Below are 17,367 nucleotides of genomic sequence, written 5' to 3'. Positions count from 1 at the left end.
ATACACATCCTGTACATATACATTCACTGTACAAACATACATATACACATTCTGTACATATACAAGTACATATACATACATACACTCATGTACATAATCATTCATCAAACATATATTAACGTTGTTGCCCTAGGGTAAACTGGGTATAACACATGGCACACTGACAAAGCTTAACCTATTGTTACTATAACAATCTACAAGGTTAATATAGGTGGCTTCTCTTTCTTCCCCTCCATTTTTCTGCATTCTTTCGTATCTCTAGTTATCATTACGTATATGTATTGTTGCATTTGAACAACTGTATTGTTGATAATAGAGGTAAATTATTGGTATTGTTCATTATCAATAGCGCTATTTCTATTGGTATTTGTATTGCCTCATTTGTAGTGTAATAAAGCTCATTGTCATTTCTGTATTATTTTTGATTTCGCTAACTGCTTCTTTCCTATCACTTTTACCATCATATTTGTACATATCGTATTTGCTGATGTTGCTCTATTGTTGTTGTTGTTGTTGTTTTTGTCTCTCTGTCTAATCCCCCTCTTGTCCCCACAATTCCCCCCTCTGTCTTCCTTTTTTTTCTCTTTCGATCCCCTCCTGCTCCGGCCCGGCTGCACCAAATGATAATATAAATACATTTAATAAAGTCAAATACAAATAAGGCAACAAGAGAAGTATCCTACACTTCTCTTTTGTAAAGTACATCTGAACAGCCGATATGGGCATCTTCATCAACTATATGATTTGCCTGAGAAGCTGGACAGGACAAAAAAAAAAAAAAAAAAAAAGAGCTGTGATTGGTTATATTCCGAACTTGTCCCACCCATCTACAAGACGAAAATAAATATTATTTAATTTTGTTTCTGTCAACAGTTTTATCTCACTTTTATTTGTCGATGCAAATGTTATCGTCGTAGTCAAAGTGCAATTTTGTTTTGATTTGTTATCGTATTATTTTCGTCAGGGGAAAATAAGTTGTTTGACGATAGCTAAGAAAATTATAAGTCAGCAAAGTGAACACTGCTTGTAGACAATTAAAACAATACAAAATAATTTTTTCTCTTCTTGCTCAGGCATATTTTTTGCCGCCAGGAGCTTCCGTAGCTTCCGCCCGCCCCCTTGTTTCTTTAGTGGAAATTGAGACACCTAGCAAAACATGGCTAACGCAAACGAGAGCAAAACGTTTGTTCCAAAGAAAAGTGTCGTCAGTGGTTTAGATTTGCGGCAACAGATGTGGAGCAAATGACTGCATGCTGCAAAGTTTGTTTAAAAAAGACAGCAGCACAACACATTTATTCCAGCATTTAAAACCAAAACATCCAGTCAAGTCTCTTTATGAGCCAAACAGCAGCATAACAACAAAAAAACTCCCGCTAAAAAGCAGCTTACTGGTGTAAGGTACCATGTATGATAAAAAAGGAGCACGGTGAAAAACAATCACGTTGCTAAAGGTGTGGTGCCCAAACAGTGAAAAGCCTGTTTTTATCCACCATTTAAAACTATAGAGACCCCTCAATGCTACATTTTTATTCACACAAGTATTTTATTCAGGACAGAAGATTTAAGCTTGTACTTTATCGATCTCCAAAGGAGTTTTTTTTATTTGCATGCTATAATATGCAACATTTTTATTTACAAAAGTATTTTATTCAATACAGAGGTTTTTTTCTCTCATAAGAAGCTTTATAACCGAGGATGTCGTTGTGGCTTGTGCAGCCCTTTGAGACACTCGTGATTTAGGGCTATACAAAAAAACATTGATTGATATTAAATAAAGTTATTTGATTAGAGCAGGGGTGCCCACACTTTTTCTGCAGGCGAGCTACTTTTCAATTGACCAAGTCGAGGGGATCTACCTCGTTCATATATATATATAATTTATATTTATTTATTTATGAAAGAGACGGTTTTGTTAATAAATTAGAGGTGTTTAATGATAATACAAGCATGTTTAACACATATAGATTCCTTTCTTTCATGAAGACAAGAATATAAGTTGGTGTATTACCTGATTCTGATGACTTGCATTGATTGGAATCAGACAGTAGTGCTGACAACGTCCACATTTCTAAATGGAGGAGAAAAAAAGTCCAATACCACATGAAAAAGGTTGGTTTTTGGCATCTTATTGGGCCAGCTTCCGTACTCGTTTGTATACACTTTACAATAAATACATTGGTGGCAAACACCCCGAAGGGAATAAGCGGTAGAAAATGGATGGATGGATGGACATTGGTGGCAAACTTCGTAGCTTGCGAGCTTGTGCACGCCAGCTTTCTGAGACTCTTATTTTGTTAGCGCAGACAGGATGAAGCAGCGCTTTTATTGTGAAGATAGGAACTGTGCAGTCTGTCTTTAGAGTTTTGACGGCAGGTACGGTGCGAGAGTTTGTTGAAATAAAGAGTGTTTCTGACCTTCATGTCGGTAATTTTTTTTTAATAATGAGCTTGCAGCAACCAGCGTCATCTCACAAGACCACCGGGTGCCGTGAACGTCAATGAAGTGACGAAAGTGACGTCTTGGGGAAAATTGATGAGCGCTAATTTTTAGGTCTATTTTTTAATGCCTGGGTGGCGATCGACTGACACACCCTTTACGATCGACGTAATGGGCACCCCTGGATTCCGAATTAGAACAATGCATATTGATCAACATATGAGCAAAAGCATAACAAATATGCCAGAATTATCTGCAGTAGCTACCGTATTTTTCGGAGTATAAGTCGCACCTGCCGAAAATGCATAATAAAGAAGGAAAAAAACATATATAAATCGCACTGGAGCCCGGCCAAACTATGAACAAAACTGCGACTTATTGTCCGAAAAATACGGTAAATGTATCGGTTTAGTTTAAAACATGTTTTTAAATACAAAGTTCTAAAAAGAATCCACTTTATAAAAAAAATAGAATTTTGTTAAGAGTAAGATGCAGTGCCCTTTCAAACTACTATTTGTTGATCAAACAAAAGCTAAACTTGTTTTGAATTATCTGTAATTTGTTGGTTTCTTTAAAAACTAGGGGGAAAAAATTCAAAATCGCATTTTTTGTGAATTAATCTGAAATTGTATTTTTAGACCATATCGCCCAGGCCTAGTTCTGGATCATGTCAAATAACAGCAGGTCACTTTCTGGCTGCTTTTTCAACTGAATCTGCCGTCTTGCGAACACAGTGACTTTAATATTTGAATGAGAGGACAGTACTGGTGGTTTACGACCTGCATTTCATGTGGAATTACAGATGGTCAACACCTGCACCCAACTTCTCCACTGAGAGACTACACGGGAGCGCCGGGGAGGAGGAGGAGGACGAGGTCTCACTCTGCCAATGTTCGCTTCAAAAATAGCAACGTGTCTGGAGACGATGTAAGGGTTATCAAGCGTCACTTGTTACATTTCATGGGTCCTAAAGGTGATCAATTTGCAGTGCATCCAGAAAGTATTCACAGCGCTTCACTTTTTACAGCCTTATTTCAAAATATTTTGGTATCAAACCAATACCAAGGAGTTACAGGGTCATATTTTGGTCATAATTCAGATTCTTCTGTGTCTAGGAACGTATTTCCTAAGTTTATCAACAATAAAAAAAGGCAAAATATTTTGTGATTAACAAACAATGTCGATGAAATCATTGTAGTATCGTTTATGTATGGCTCTTGTACTTGGTATCGTTACAGTCGATGTCAGTGTAGATCCACCCACGGCATTTGTTTACGTTCAGGAGTGCTAGCTTGCTGTTAGCGGTTAGCTATTATATCCTTACGGTGTGTAGTGGAGCTATTCCTTGTCCTGCAGGGATGATAGTTTTAAAAAACGTACTTTAATTGTCGCCATGGCGGCGAGGATTTGTGATTCAGAAGTAGCCAAAACACTGCGGATGGACGTTAGCCACTAGCTACTAACAAGAGCGAAGCACCTCTTCATTGTTTATAGCTTCAGCTTTTTTTTAAGTTTTTAAGCCAATACACATACATTCTCCCTTTTCTATCTCCACACTGTTTCTGCTTACAGGTAAAAGCCAGTAAATTAGAATATTTTGAAAAACTTGATTTATTTCAGTAATTGCATTCAAAAGGTGTAACTTGTACATTATATTTATTCATTGCACACAGACTGATGCATTCAAATGTTTATTTCATTTAATTTTGATGATTTGAAGTGGCAACAAATGAAAATCCAAAATTCCGTGTGTCACAAAATTAGAATATTACTTAAGGCTAATACAAAAAAGGGATTTTTAGAAATGTTGGCCAACTGAAAAGTATGAAAATGAAAAATATGAGCATGTACAATACTCAATACTTGGTTGGAGCTCCTTTTGCCTCAATTACTGCGTTAATGCGGCGTGGCATGGAGTCGATGAGTTTCTGGCACTGCTCAGGTGTTATGAGAGCCCAGGTTGCTCTGATAGTGGCCTTCAACTCTTCTGCGTTTTTGGGTCTGGCATTCTGCATCTTCCTTTTCACAATACCCCACAGATTTTCTATGGGGCTAAGGTCAGGGGAGTTGGCGGGCCAATTTAGAACAGAAATACCATGGTCCGTAAACCAGGCACGGGTAGATTTTGCGCTGTGTGCAGGCGCCAAGTCCTGTTGGAACTTGAAATCTCCATCTCCATAGAGCAGGTCAGCAGCAGGAAGCATGAAGTGCTCTAAAACTTGCTGGTAGACGGCTGCGTTGACCCTGGATCTCAGGAAACAGAGTGGACCGACACCAGCAGATGACATGGCACCCCAAACCATCACTGATGGTGGAAACTTTACACTAGACTTCAGGCAACGTGGATCCTGTGCCTCTCCTGTCTTCCTCCAAACTCTGGGACCTCGATTTCCAAAGGAAATGCAAAATTTGCATGGTTGGGTGATGGTTTGGGGTGCCATGTCATTTGCTGGTGTCGGTCCACTCTGTTTCCTGAGATCCAGGGTCAACGCAGCCGTCTACCAGCAAGTTTTAGAGCACTTCATGCTTCCTGCTGCTGACCTGCTCTATGGAGATGGAGATTTCAAGTTCCAACAGGACTTGGCGCCTGCACACAGCGCAAAATCTACCCGTGCCTGGTTTACGGACCATGGTATTTCTGTTCTAAATTGGCCCGCCAACTCCCCTGACCTTAGCCCCATAGAAAATCTGTGGGGTATTGTGAAAAGGAAGATGCAGAATGCCAGACCCAAAAACGCAGAAGAGTTGAAGGCCACTATCAGAGCAACCTGGGCTCTCATAACACCTGAGCAGTGCCAGAAACTCATCGACTCCATGCCACGCCGCATTAACGCAGTAATTGAGGCAAAAGGAGCTCCAACCAAGTATTGAGTATTGTACATGCTCATATTTTTCATTTTCATACTTTTCAGTTGGCCAACATTTCTAAAAATCCCTTTTTTGTATTAGCCTTAAGTAATATTCTAATTTTGTGACGCACGGAATTTTGGATTTTCATTTGTTGCCACTTCAAATCATCAAAATTAAATGAAATAAACATTTGAATGCATCAGTCTGTGTGCAATGAATAAATATAATGTACAAGTTACACCTTTTGAATGCAATTACTGAAATAAATCAAGTTTTTCAAAATATTCTAATTTACTGGCTTTTACCTGTATAAGAACTCCCTGCATTGCCTAACATGCGCCTCTGCTGGATTTACCTGCAATGTCACGATGTGATGACAGCGCGCCGTCATTTCCGGAAAAAAGAGTATCGGTATTTTTCAAAAGCAGTATAGTACCGTTTCCTGCTGCTGAAAAACATCCCCAAATCATGATGCTGCCGCCATACATTTTTTAATTTATTTTCTTTTATCATTTTTGTATTTATTTATGTTTTTCCAATGTTTTATTTTTATTTATTTAAAAAATGTTTTTGTAATTATTTGTAAAAAACATTTTTTTATACTACTATTATTATTATTATATACTATTATTATGTTAAAAGATTTGCAATTAAAAAAAAAAAAATTAAGTTTCACATCGTCATAATGGGGTATTGTGTGTAGAATTTTAAGGACAAAAAGGAATTTATTCCATTTTGGAATAAGGCTGTAACAAAACAAAATGTGGAGAAAGTGATGTGCTGTGAACGCTTTGCCGCTACACCGCAGGTCTCATTTGAATAACATGGACATGTTACAATTACCATGATTTTCCTGGTTATGTGTTATGCCGATTACAGATCCACACTTTGCATCAGTCCTTGAGGGATCTGCGATGTGACCAACAGAGACTGTCTGTGGACCTGGATCAAGAAATCCACCGGAGAAACAGGTATTTGAGCGAAACATCAGAACCATTCAATGCGGGAAGACATAGAGCCTGACACATGCAATAAAACAGGGATATTACTTAAATATTCAGATGTAATTGCCTCAGTGTGTTGCAAACATAATGTATCTTTGATTACCTTCAGTAATGTTAAATATCTTGTTTGAGGACACACAACACACACCTTTACTGTACAACTACAATAACACGTTCAAGTATTTACCTAAAAATAAATACTATATTTCATTAGATTAATTAGTACAGGGGTCGGCAACCCAAAATGTTGAAAGAGCCATATTGGACCAAAACTACAAAAAAAAAATCTGTCTGGAGCCGCAAAAAATTAAAAGCCATATTACATACAGATAGTGTGTCATGGGATATAAATTGAATTAAGAGGACTTAAAGGAAACTAAATGACCTCAAATATACCTACAAATGAGGCATTATGATGCAATATGTACATATACATTTATTATTTATTTATAGCTAGCCTAAATAGCATGTTAGCATTGATTAGCTTGCAGTCATGCAGTGACCAAATATGTCTGATTAGCACTCCAACAAGTCAATAACATCAACAAAACTCACCTTTCATGCACAACCTTAAAAGTTTGGTGGACAAAATGAGACAGAAAAAGAAGTGGCATAAAACACGTCCTAGAAAGTCGGAGAAAGTTATACATGTAAACAAACTACGGTGAGTTCAAGGACCGCCAAAATTAGTAGGACAAAACGGCGCTCGCCAAATACTCGAATCAGTGAAGCATGTTTAATACAAACAGTGTGCTTTATAACAATTAGGGAGGTTTGTGTCATGTTTGTCCTCCTACAGAAACATATTAAAACAAAAAATAGATTTTTTTTCTCCTCATCTTTTTCCATTTTTCATACATTTCTGAAAAAGCTCCAGAGAGCCACTAGGGCGGCGCTAAAGAGCCGCATGCGGCTCTAGAGCCGCGGGTTGCCGACCCCTGAATTAGTACTTACTCCAAGGTGAAGTTTCATACTCACACATTACTAATACAAGATTAGAGGCCAAAATAGTCCTGGAAAACTGCTCAGCAGAGGTCTTCAACAGGAGGTGTGCGACCCCCAGGGGTCTGCAGAGGTACTGCTTTTCTTTATTTTATACATCGAACAAATAGCGTAGTCTACCAAGTCAAATAAAACTGATTCTGATAAACATGGAGCCAACACACTTTCATGTAGTACGGTAATATATCATTATTAAATAATTATATCCTTATGTTGGACAAACAGGTCCTAGGTGAGGGATCAGACAAAGAGCAGCTCAAAGACTTCTATGGAAATACAACAACCGAGACTTAGTTTTCCCTCGTACGGACGCTGGTCACCGGGGCCCCCCTCTGGAGCCAGGCCCGGAGTTGGGGCACGATGGCGAGCGCCTGGTGGCAGGCCTGTCCCCATGGGGCCCGGCCGGGCACAGCCCGAAGAGGCAATGTGGGTCCCCCCCTCCAATGGGCTCACCACTTATGAGAGGGGCCATAGAGGTCGGGTGCAATGTGGGCTGGGCGGAAGCCGAAGGCAGGGCACTTGGCGGTTCGATCCTCGGCTACAAAAGCTAGCTCTTTGGACGTGGAACGTCACCTCGCTTGGGGGGAAAGAGCCTGAGCTACTGCATGAGGTGGAGAAGTTCCAGCTGGATATAGTCGGACTCACTTCGACGCACAGCAAGGGCTCTGGAACCAGGGGCTGGACTCTCTTCCACACTGGCGTTGCACGCAGTGAGAGGCGATGGGCTCGGGTGGCAATTCTTGTTGCCCCCCGGCTCAAATCCTGCACGTTGGAGTTTAACCCAGTGGACGAGAGGGTAGCTTCCCTCCGCCTTCGGGTGGGGAGACGGGTCCTGACTGTTGTTTGTGCTTACGCACCAAACAGCAGTTCTGAGTACCCACCCTTTTTGGATACACTCGAGGGAGTACTGGAAAGTGCTCCCCCGGGTGATTCCCTTGTCCTACTGGGATTACTTCAAAGCTCATGTTGGCAACGACAGTGAAACCTGGAGAGGCGTGATTGGGAGAAATGGTCGCCCGGATCTGAACCCGAGTGGTGTTTTGTTATTGGACTTTTGTGCTCGTCACAGATTGTCCATAACAAACACCTTGTTCAAACAAAAGGGTGTCCATATGTGCACTTGGCACCAGGACACCCTAGGTTGCAGTTCCATCATCGACTTTGTAGTTGTGTCATCGGATTTGCGGTCTCATGTTTTGGACAGTCAGGTGAAGAGAGAGGCGGAGCTTTCTACCGATCACCACCTGGTAGTGAATTGGCTGCGATGGTGGGGGAGGATGCCGGACAGACCTGGCAGGCCCAAACGCATTGAGAGGGTCTGTTGGGAACGTCTGGCAGAGTCTCCTGTCAGAGAGAGTTTCAATTCGGCATTAACAATTAGTGCTCTAGTTGCTAACTAGCGATTCATGTGTTAGTTGGCAGGTAGCAAATAGTGCTCTAGTTATCAGCTAGCGATTAACGCGCTAGTTGCTAGCTAGTGATTAGCACACTAATTTCCAGCTGGCATCTAGAGTGCTGGCTACCAGCCAGGGATTGCCACACTGTCAGCAATCATGTAGCGCGTTAGTTGCCAGTTAGCGAATAGCGAGCTAGTTGTCAACTAGCAATTAGTGCTCTAGTTGCCAGCTAGCGATTAATGCGTTAGTTGTCAGCTAACAGTTAGCACACTAGTCTAGTGATAAGTGCGCTAGTTGCCTGCTAGCAATTAATGAATTAATTGTCAGCTAGGGATTAGCACACTAGTTGTCAGGTTGTGATTAGAGCTCTAATTGCCAGCCAGTGATTAGCGCACTAATTGCCAGCTAGCGATTAGCACACTAATTGCCAGCTGCCAATTAGAACACAAGTTGCTAGGTAGCGCTTAGTGCTCTATTTGCCTGCAAGTGATTAAGGCGTTAGTTGTCAGCTAGCAATTAGCGCGCTAGTTATTAGCTAGTGATTCGTGCTCTAGTTGCCGGCTAGCAATTAATGCGTGAATTGTCAGCTAGCGATTAGCACACTTGTTGTCAGGTCGCGTTTAATGCTCTAGTTGCCAGCTAAAGATTAGCACACTAATTGACTGCTAGCAATAAGCACACTATTTGCAAGCTGCCAATTTGAGTGCTAGTAGACATCTAGCGATTAGCACACTAGTTGCCAGCTGCCAATTAGAACACAAGTTGCCAGGTAGCGCTTGGTGCTCTAGTTGCCTGCTCACGATTAATGCGTTAGTTGTCAGCTAGCTATTAGCGCGCAATTGATTAGTGCTGTAGTTAATGCGTTAGTTGTCAGCTAGCGATTAACACACTAGTTTTCAGGTTGCGATCAGTGCTCTAATTGCCAGCGCACTAATTGACTGCTAGCAATTAACACACTATTTGTCAGCTGCCAAATTGAGCGCTAGTTGGCAGCTAACGATTAGCACTCTAGTTGCCAGCAGATAGTTAGCGGCACAGTTCTGTTATAATTTGAACATGGTTAGCATTACGTAATATGAAGGTACCTTTAGGACCAGTTTCATGTCAAATAAAATCATAATTTCATACAAGATATAAAAGTAGGGGGGTCATCGCTCCTTCTCTCCATCCGTTTTGGGGTCCACGACCTGGAAAACCTTGAAGACCCCGGCTGCAGAGGCTACTTTGCAAAGTCAGGAAGCCATATTTCTTCAAGGCTTGCTTTTGAAAGTGTAATGACTTTATTGACTTAGTGGCTAAATATTTGTTTCATCCTGGCAGGTGTGACGTTGACACCAGGAGAAAAATAGAAAGCCTCTCAGAACACATGACCACGACGCAGCGGCTCGATTTTGTGAGTTATTGCTCTGCGTTTCTATTCCAGTGCAGAACTTGATGGATTTTTTTTTAAAGGTCATGTCATGATAACAGGATCCTGCATTTCCATGGCAACTAAATGACACAAGAACTGCAATGTGTTATGTATGGTTAAAGTTATGGGTTTTCATTCATTACAGTATGTGGCTTAGGGTTGTCAAAAGTTACAGTGTGGGTGTGGCCTAACTCCGCCTCACAACACAGAGAATAAGACGTAGGAGAAATGATCCACGTTGGTGCTATATTTAGCGAGGAAAAGTACATTGTAAAAGAGGTGTATCTTGAGTTTATTCAGTAAACAAACACGATTCGAGTGAGAGCGTAGATCCGCCACCACAAGCCCAGGGAGTGTGCATTACCACAACGTGCAGGAAAGCGTGCAAGCCGACCTTTAGCACTTCCATAAGTGCTAATAAAACACAGCTTCGAGACACTCCTCTGTTGTTTGGCAACCTTTTAAAACACCAATGCTTTACTTCTTTCACCAGGGAGGCAAAGTGTGGCCTGGGGGACGTTTGCTGAAAATACCTTTTTTTTTTTATGGCACGTCATAGAAATAAAATGAACAAAATGTCAAAATAGAGCTAAAGGCATAACATGCCTTAGGAATATAAACACAAATATTTGTATTTAAATATATGTTTTAACCGATTTACTAGCCAATTTCATGACAAATGACATGACGTCACACATATTGAAAGAATATTAACAATATTGCTTGTTTTGTATATTTCAAGTCTTCACGCCACTGCTGTTCTTTTTCGAATGTAAAATAGTTGATTATTGTTGTTATTTATGATGATATTTATAAGCACAGTATTGTTTGTTTGAATACATTCGGAGGTCATAGAGCACTGCTGTTCTTTTTAGAATGTAAAATATTAAAACTAGTGTTGTTATTTATGATGATATTTGTAAGCACAATATTGTTTTGATATGCTGGGAGGTTATAGAACACTGCTGTTCTTTATAGAATATAAAATGTTAATTATATTGTTATTTATGATGATATTTGTAACTCCCTCCAAATAGCACAGACACAATGGCTTTCTTGAACTGATTTATTTGAAGGCTTCCTTTCCCTTCAAATTCACCGTGAAAACTGAAATAAAATAAAGCACGTTATAAACGTAAAAATAACAACATGCACAGCATGTGGATCGAACATTTTACCGAAGTAAATACAAATAGAAATGACAAACAAATACCTCGTTGGCCTGCATGCTTCTTTTAGGAGGAAATTGTGATCTTCAGGCTCTTATAGCCCAAACGCTTAGAGTCCTTGTGACACTTTTTAGTCTTTGGGACAGTCAGTCTCTCTCTTTCTGCCTTCACATGGCATCAAAATGTTTACTCATACCCGGAAGTAGCTTCCTTACATCAGACGACAGACCAAACGAGACACTTCAAAATAAAAGTATGCCCACAAACTTAACAAAAAGGCATGAAATTACATTTTTAACCATAGTAACTTAAATATAGCCTTCTTATGAACTTTTATGCATTTTGATTTGAATTCCCTTTTTATGAACTTAACTTATTATTCTGTTTTTAGAGAAATAAAACAAATTATATTAAATTATTAGTAGCAACAGTTACAATATTTGTAAGCACAATATTGTTTTGTTATGCTGGGAGGTAATAGAACACTGCTGTTCCTTTTGAGTGTATAGTTACCTTTTGGCAGCTGATACTGATTTTTAAATTGCTGTTGCTCACTGATCTTAAATACTTGACACTTTAAAAGTCTTGTCAATAATGTAGTGGAATTACAAGTTTTATCATGGTATTGAGAATCGTGGATGTCCATACTGTAGGTATCAGTATATTTCATACTGAAATCCTGGTATTGTGACAACCCCAAAGTGGCTATTGCTTTAAATATACTTGAACTCATGGTGTTCAGTGTTTTTTTGTTGTTGTATTTTTTCATTTGAAGGACAATGTGCAGTTACATTAAGAAGATGGCTGCATTCGATTTAGCACCATGCTAATTTCCATCTGTAGTCCTTTTTATGGTGCATCTAACATCCACAATTAATTTACACATGATTGAAAATACACAACAATATTGAAAATACATAATGATAAACAATTTAAAATACAAGTACAATACATAGACATACCTGCCCAACTACTCCGGTTTTCCCGTAATTAGTACGGTTTTCATCAACCTATTCCGGGTTACGGTTGCAGTGATAAAAAATACGGTTTTTCATTAATTAAAAAAAAATTTTTTTTTTAAGTTTTATTCACAAAATCGCGTAACAATGACAATCGACACTGCTTCCCGTAACTTCCTATCGAGCCATTCCGAATGCCATGCGCGAGGCTATTTATAGCACCGCTGCCAAGCACGAGGCACCTGTTGCCATTGTTTCCAAACGAGCGAACGATCATGGAATCAGCCGGAGAAAAATCGCAAACGAGTCTTAAACCGAAAAGAAAACTGCAGTCATTCCGTGAAGAATATTCAAAAGCCTATCCGGGAATAATTATCCGTTCCAAAAAGGGTGAAAACTACGCGAATTGCACCTTGTGCAGACAAGATTTTTCGATCGGACACGGAGGAATTAGCGATGTAAAAGACCACGTTGGGACAAAAAAACACAAGTCTAATGCCGTTGCTAGCGATACAAGTGGACAACTTTCAACGTTTTTCGGATTTTAGCCACAAAAAGGTAATGACACTAATGTTATCTATTGGAATTGTTTAGTACTGTTATACTGTTAAAAGTGTTTATACTATTTATGCTTTCAAGTCCAAGTTGAAGAAATCTTGTTAAATGTTGACAGCATAACTGCCAAAATACAGAAGTATGTCCTTAATATTTTTGCAGTGCTATTTCTGTTGAAAAGTTAAAATGATTACATTAGAGATGTGATGTGCCACTTTTCAAGTGTCTGATGGCTTAAATTAATTTTCATTAATTTTTCATATTTTGAATTCTTTTGAAAGGCTTACAAAAAAACTACATTTGAATTGTAATTCCATGCTATTGACAGGACTATTAATTTTAATGAAGCTAGCTTACCATGTTTACAGTATGATAATTGTGATAGAAATGTGAATTTTAGGCACAGAATATTTTTTACAATTGAACAAGGCAGTAGATTATACAAGCTTGGACAGAAAGTTAATAATGACACCAATTTTTTTTTTTATGGAATTGTTTAGTACTGTTTTACCATTTGTTTACTGTAAAAAGTGTTTATACTGTTTATACTTTCAATTAACAAATTGAAGTCTTGTGAAAGGTTGACAGGATAACTGGCATTAACTGTCAAAATAATTTCAAACTTTTGAAGTTAGCTTACAGAATAAACATGTCAATCAACCCATATGATTTTTGCTGTAATATTTTTGTTTTGAAAAGTCACTGTGACTGATAGAAAAGTGATGGTTTTAGCAACATTTTAACCTGTCTGAATGCTAATACCGTATTTTCCGCACCATAAGGCGCCCTGGGTTAAAAGCCGCGCCTTCAATGAACGGCATATTTCAAAACTTTGTCCACCTATAAGCCGCCCGGTGTTATAAGCCGCATCTAACTGCGCTAAAGGAATGTCAAAAAAACAGTCAGATAGGTCAGTCAAACTTTAATAATATATTAAAAACCAGCGTTCTAACAACTCTGTTCACTCCCAAAATGTACGCAAATGTGCAATCACAAACATACGTATATCAACATGGACAGAGCTGCGTGAAAAAAGCCACCCGGCCTCTTCGCGTAAACTTAAACTTACCTTAACCACTCGCTCATCTTTTCTTCATCCATCCCTTCGAGTTAGCTTTTATGATGACGCCGGCTGGAAAGGTCTCTTTTGGCAAGGTCTTCCTTTTGAATATCACCATGGGTGGAAGTTTCTGGCCATTAGCATGGCAAGCTAGAACCACAGTGAAGGATGACTTCTCATTCCCTGTGGTGCGAATATTCACCGTACGTGCTCCCGTTATATCCACAGTGCGGTTCACAGGAATATCAGTTGCTGTGAAATAGTAATCCGTGTGCGGATGGAGAGATTGCGTCTTTTCATGAACCGGATCCCTGACGCTTAGTAGGAGCCATTTTGTGGTCTTTACAGATGTAAACACACAAAGGAAATGAAACGTACGGTATATCCGCGCGCTTTTTCTTCTTCTACGCGGGCGGGTGGTTGCTTACAGTAGAAGAAGAAGCGCTTCCTGTTCTATGGGGGCGGGTGCTTACCTTGGCGGTTGCTTGCGTAGAAGAAGAAGCGCTTCCTGTTCTACCGGGAAAAAAGATGGCGGCTGTTTACCGAAGTTGCGAGATCGAAACTTTATGAAAATGAATCGTAATATTAATCCATATATAAAGCGCACCGGGTTAAAAGCCGCACTGTCAGCTTTTGAGTAAATTTGTGGTTTTTAGGTGCGGCTAATAGTGCGGAAAATACGGTAATCATTTTGCGTCGGGGGGCGAACCTGAACCCCCCCACCAGGACTTTGTCCTGGACCTACCGGGGCCTGCGGCCCCTGGACCCTGGCTACTAGGTTTTTCTGATTTCAAAAGTTGGCAGGTATGCATAGAGGGGATGTGAATTACAAATCAGTGGGCGGTCAAGTTACCGTATTTTTCGGAGTATAAGTCGCACCGGAGTATAAGTCGCACCTGCCGAAAAGGCATAATAAAGAAGGAAAAAAACATATTTAAGTCGAACTGGAGCCCGGCCAAACTATGAAAAAAACTGTGACTTATAGTCCGAAAAATACGGTACAGTATTTTAGCAGCGCTCATTTAAAGTGCAGAAGCATACAAAGTGCAGCAGTTTTTATCAAAGTCCACATACAGTGCAGTAGCCATCTGATGATACCCATAAGGGTATCCTTCAATAGCCATATACCCCATTGGTATTGCATACGTAAAAAAGTTTGCGATGTTACAAGATTGGACCTCATATGACAATAAAACACAATACAGCATATTATATAATACGGCCATTTAAGTAAGTGATTCAGTAAATCATGTTATTGCATGCCTGCAATAAATAACATGTGTGCTAACTTGCATAGTATTAAGCACTCCCAAGTTGTCTTGTCGGTCCCTCTAAACAAATCACTGAAGTAGAGAGCCTTGGCTTTTTTGAATACAGTAGTACAATTTTGTAGGTGACCACACGGGGTCACTGTTGCTTTGCATGATTAGTGTGAGCTCCCATTTCTAACGTTCAAGGCCGTTACAAATTCATTGACATCCTTCTCCACCATGATGTCCTGGTGGGACACCGACGGACCCTAAGGTAAAAAGATATCCATTTTTTTTTCCCACCAAAAAAACGTAAGGGTAAATAAACACACATGAGCAAACGGAGAGGAAACTAATCTCCTTTACTACTAAAGAGCAGGGGGAGAGGGAAAGCAGAGGGCGCATTTATTCCCCACCGATGGGCCCGCTGTGATGTGAATCAAATAGATGATGAGTCACTTGGGTAGATGTTATTGCTCGCAGCCAGCAATTCATCACCGCACTCGGAACGGATGGGAGGGAGTAGGACCGAAGCGCCGCATAAATCCACCGTTATGCCCGTGTCTCGTTGTGAGGAGACGAGGAGGGCCGATGATGTCATACTGAAGGGGCTGTCGCGTTGCGTGTTATCGCTGCAGTGCTCCTTGTAACAACACGTGTTTGTGACCCGGGCGTTTGTTTGACAGAATGTGGAGAGACACAACGAGAGAGGAGACGCCGTGACGTCCAGACTACACAACGCAGACCGAGAGAAGTTGAAGGTTGATTGTGTGTTTTAGTAGTTTGAATGCTGTATGCTACATTGCGTCAAAAAGTGACCGCGTTCTACCGTTCCCTGTCATGGTCATCATGTTCACCGAAGACGGAGCAGGAACTGGAGAAAGCTAGAAGACTTCTAGAACAGTCAGAGGAGAGCCGAGAGTCCCTTGTTCAACAGGTTAGTTTGTTTTATCTGGGTGTTATGTGAAAACTCCACTAGAAAGAAACCACTGATCATTTACATGTCATTTACGGGGACGGCGTGGCGCAGTTTGGAGAATGGCCGTGCCAGCAACCTGAGGGTTACTGGTTCAATCCCCACCTTCTACCAACCTCGTCACGATCCGTGTGATCTTGAGCGAGACACTTCACCCTTGCTCCTGATGGGTCGTGGTTAGGGCCTTGCATGGCAGCTCCTGCCATCAGTGTGTGAATTTATGTGTGAATGGTTGAATGTGGAAATAGTGTCAAAGCGCTTTGAGTACCTTGAAGGTAAAAAGCGCTATACAAGTATAACCCATTTACCATTTACCATTTACATCTACCGTATTTTCTAGACTATGGATCACACTAAACTTTATAAACATTATATAGATTCACTTGGCCAAAACATTAGGTACACAATTGATTCAGAATGACATAAAAACAACTGCTTTTTGCAGCATTAATGTCACTGCACATGCCAAGATTAAATGAAAATAAGACTTCATCCAAACTTTTTTTGGGTTTCCCCTACAGCCTGAAGCAAAGGCCTTTGACTGACAGCTTGACTTAATGTCCAAATAAGTACATCCACCTCGGTGTGACGTCGCAAAGTAGCCAGACTGCAAAACCCTGCTAACAGAGGCACCTAAAACTGTCCAAGGTCACGTCATAATGCATGACTCTTACTATTTGATGCTTCCGCATTGTTTAACACGAGTATCCAACATCGTCACATTTATAAGTCAGAAAAGAGGAAATTCATCACAGGCCCCTCTTAAAGGAAACTCCAACAGTTCAATGGCTGCATCTCTCAATGAGTCTTCCTTTTGTGGGTGGTGGTCCACAGGTGGAGGACATGCGAGGTGAGCTACAAAGGACCAAGAAGGAGAAGACCGAGCTTCAAAGGGTCTGGCTGCAACCTCCTCAGCCCACTCATGGACACTATACTGCAAAGGACGAGGGAAGGTTACGAGGTACTGAATGTGCAGTTGACTAATCCACTAAAAGAATTTGACAAAACCAAAATGTGTGGAAATGGAAAAATATCACCACGCTGATTTGAGGTAGCTTGATGCTTGAAGGACCATAACAGAGTTCTGTGCTTGGAGGAGAATAGTTTGTACAATAAATAGACAGACAGAAAAAACATCTAACTCTTAACTGTAATAGTTTGGTTTTAGTAGTTGTTAATTTCCAACATGCATACAATTACAATATAATGCATCACATACCATATTTTCCAGGCTATAGAGTGCACCAGTATATAAGCCGCACCCACTACATTTTAGAAGAAAAACATTTTTTTCCCAT

At 40.2% G+C, this 17,367-nt stretch overlaps 1 protein-coding gene across 2 annotated transcripts in view; it reads left to right on the top strand.

Moving 5' to 3' along the window:
- Positions 1-17,367, top strand: part of LOC133623713 (centrosomal protein of 128 kDa-like) — a 123,896-nt gene that overhangs the window by 9,620 nt on the left and 96,909 nt on the right. For both annotated transcript variants that reach the window (XM_061987044.1, XM_061987043.1), the window contains exons 4-9: positions 3,239-3,363; positions 6,166-6,257; positions 10,010-10,082; positions 15,780-15,854; positions 15,956-16,030; positions 16,904-17,030. In XM_061987044.1, the coding sequence (XP_061843028.1) occupies positions 3,239-3,363; positions 6,166-6,257; positions 10,010-10,082; positions 15,780-15,854; positions 15,956-16,030; positions 16,904-17,030 (567 nt within the window). The remainder of the gene's footprint in view (positions 1-3,238; positions 3,364-6,165; positions 6,258-10,009; positions 10,083-15,779; positions 15,855-15,955; positions 16,031-16,903; positions 17,031-17,367) is intronic.

Source organism: Nerophis lumbriciformis, linkage group LG26, assembly GCF_033978685.3.
Source record: "Nerophis lumbriciformis linkage group LG26, RoL_Nlum_v2.1, whole genome shotgun sequence".
Taxonomy (NCBI): domain Eukaryota; kingdom Metazoa; phylum Chordata; class Actinopteri; order Syngnathiformes; family Syngnathidae; genus Nerophis; species Nerophis lumbriciformis.
The sequence above is the reverse complement of the archived record's forward strand: the minus strand, read 5'-3'. Positions and strand labels throughout refer to the sequence as shown.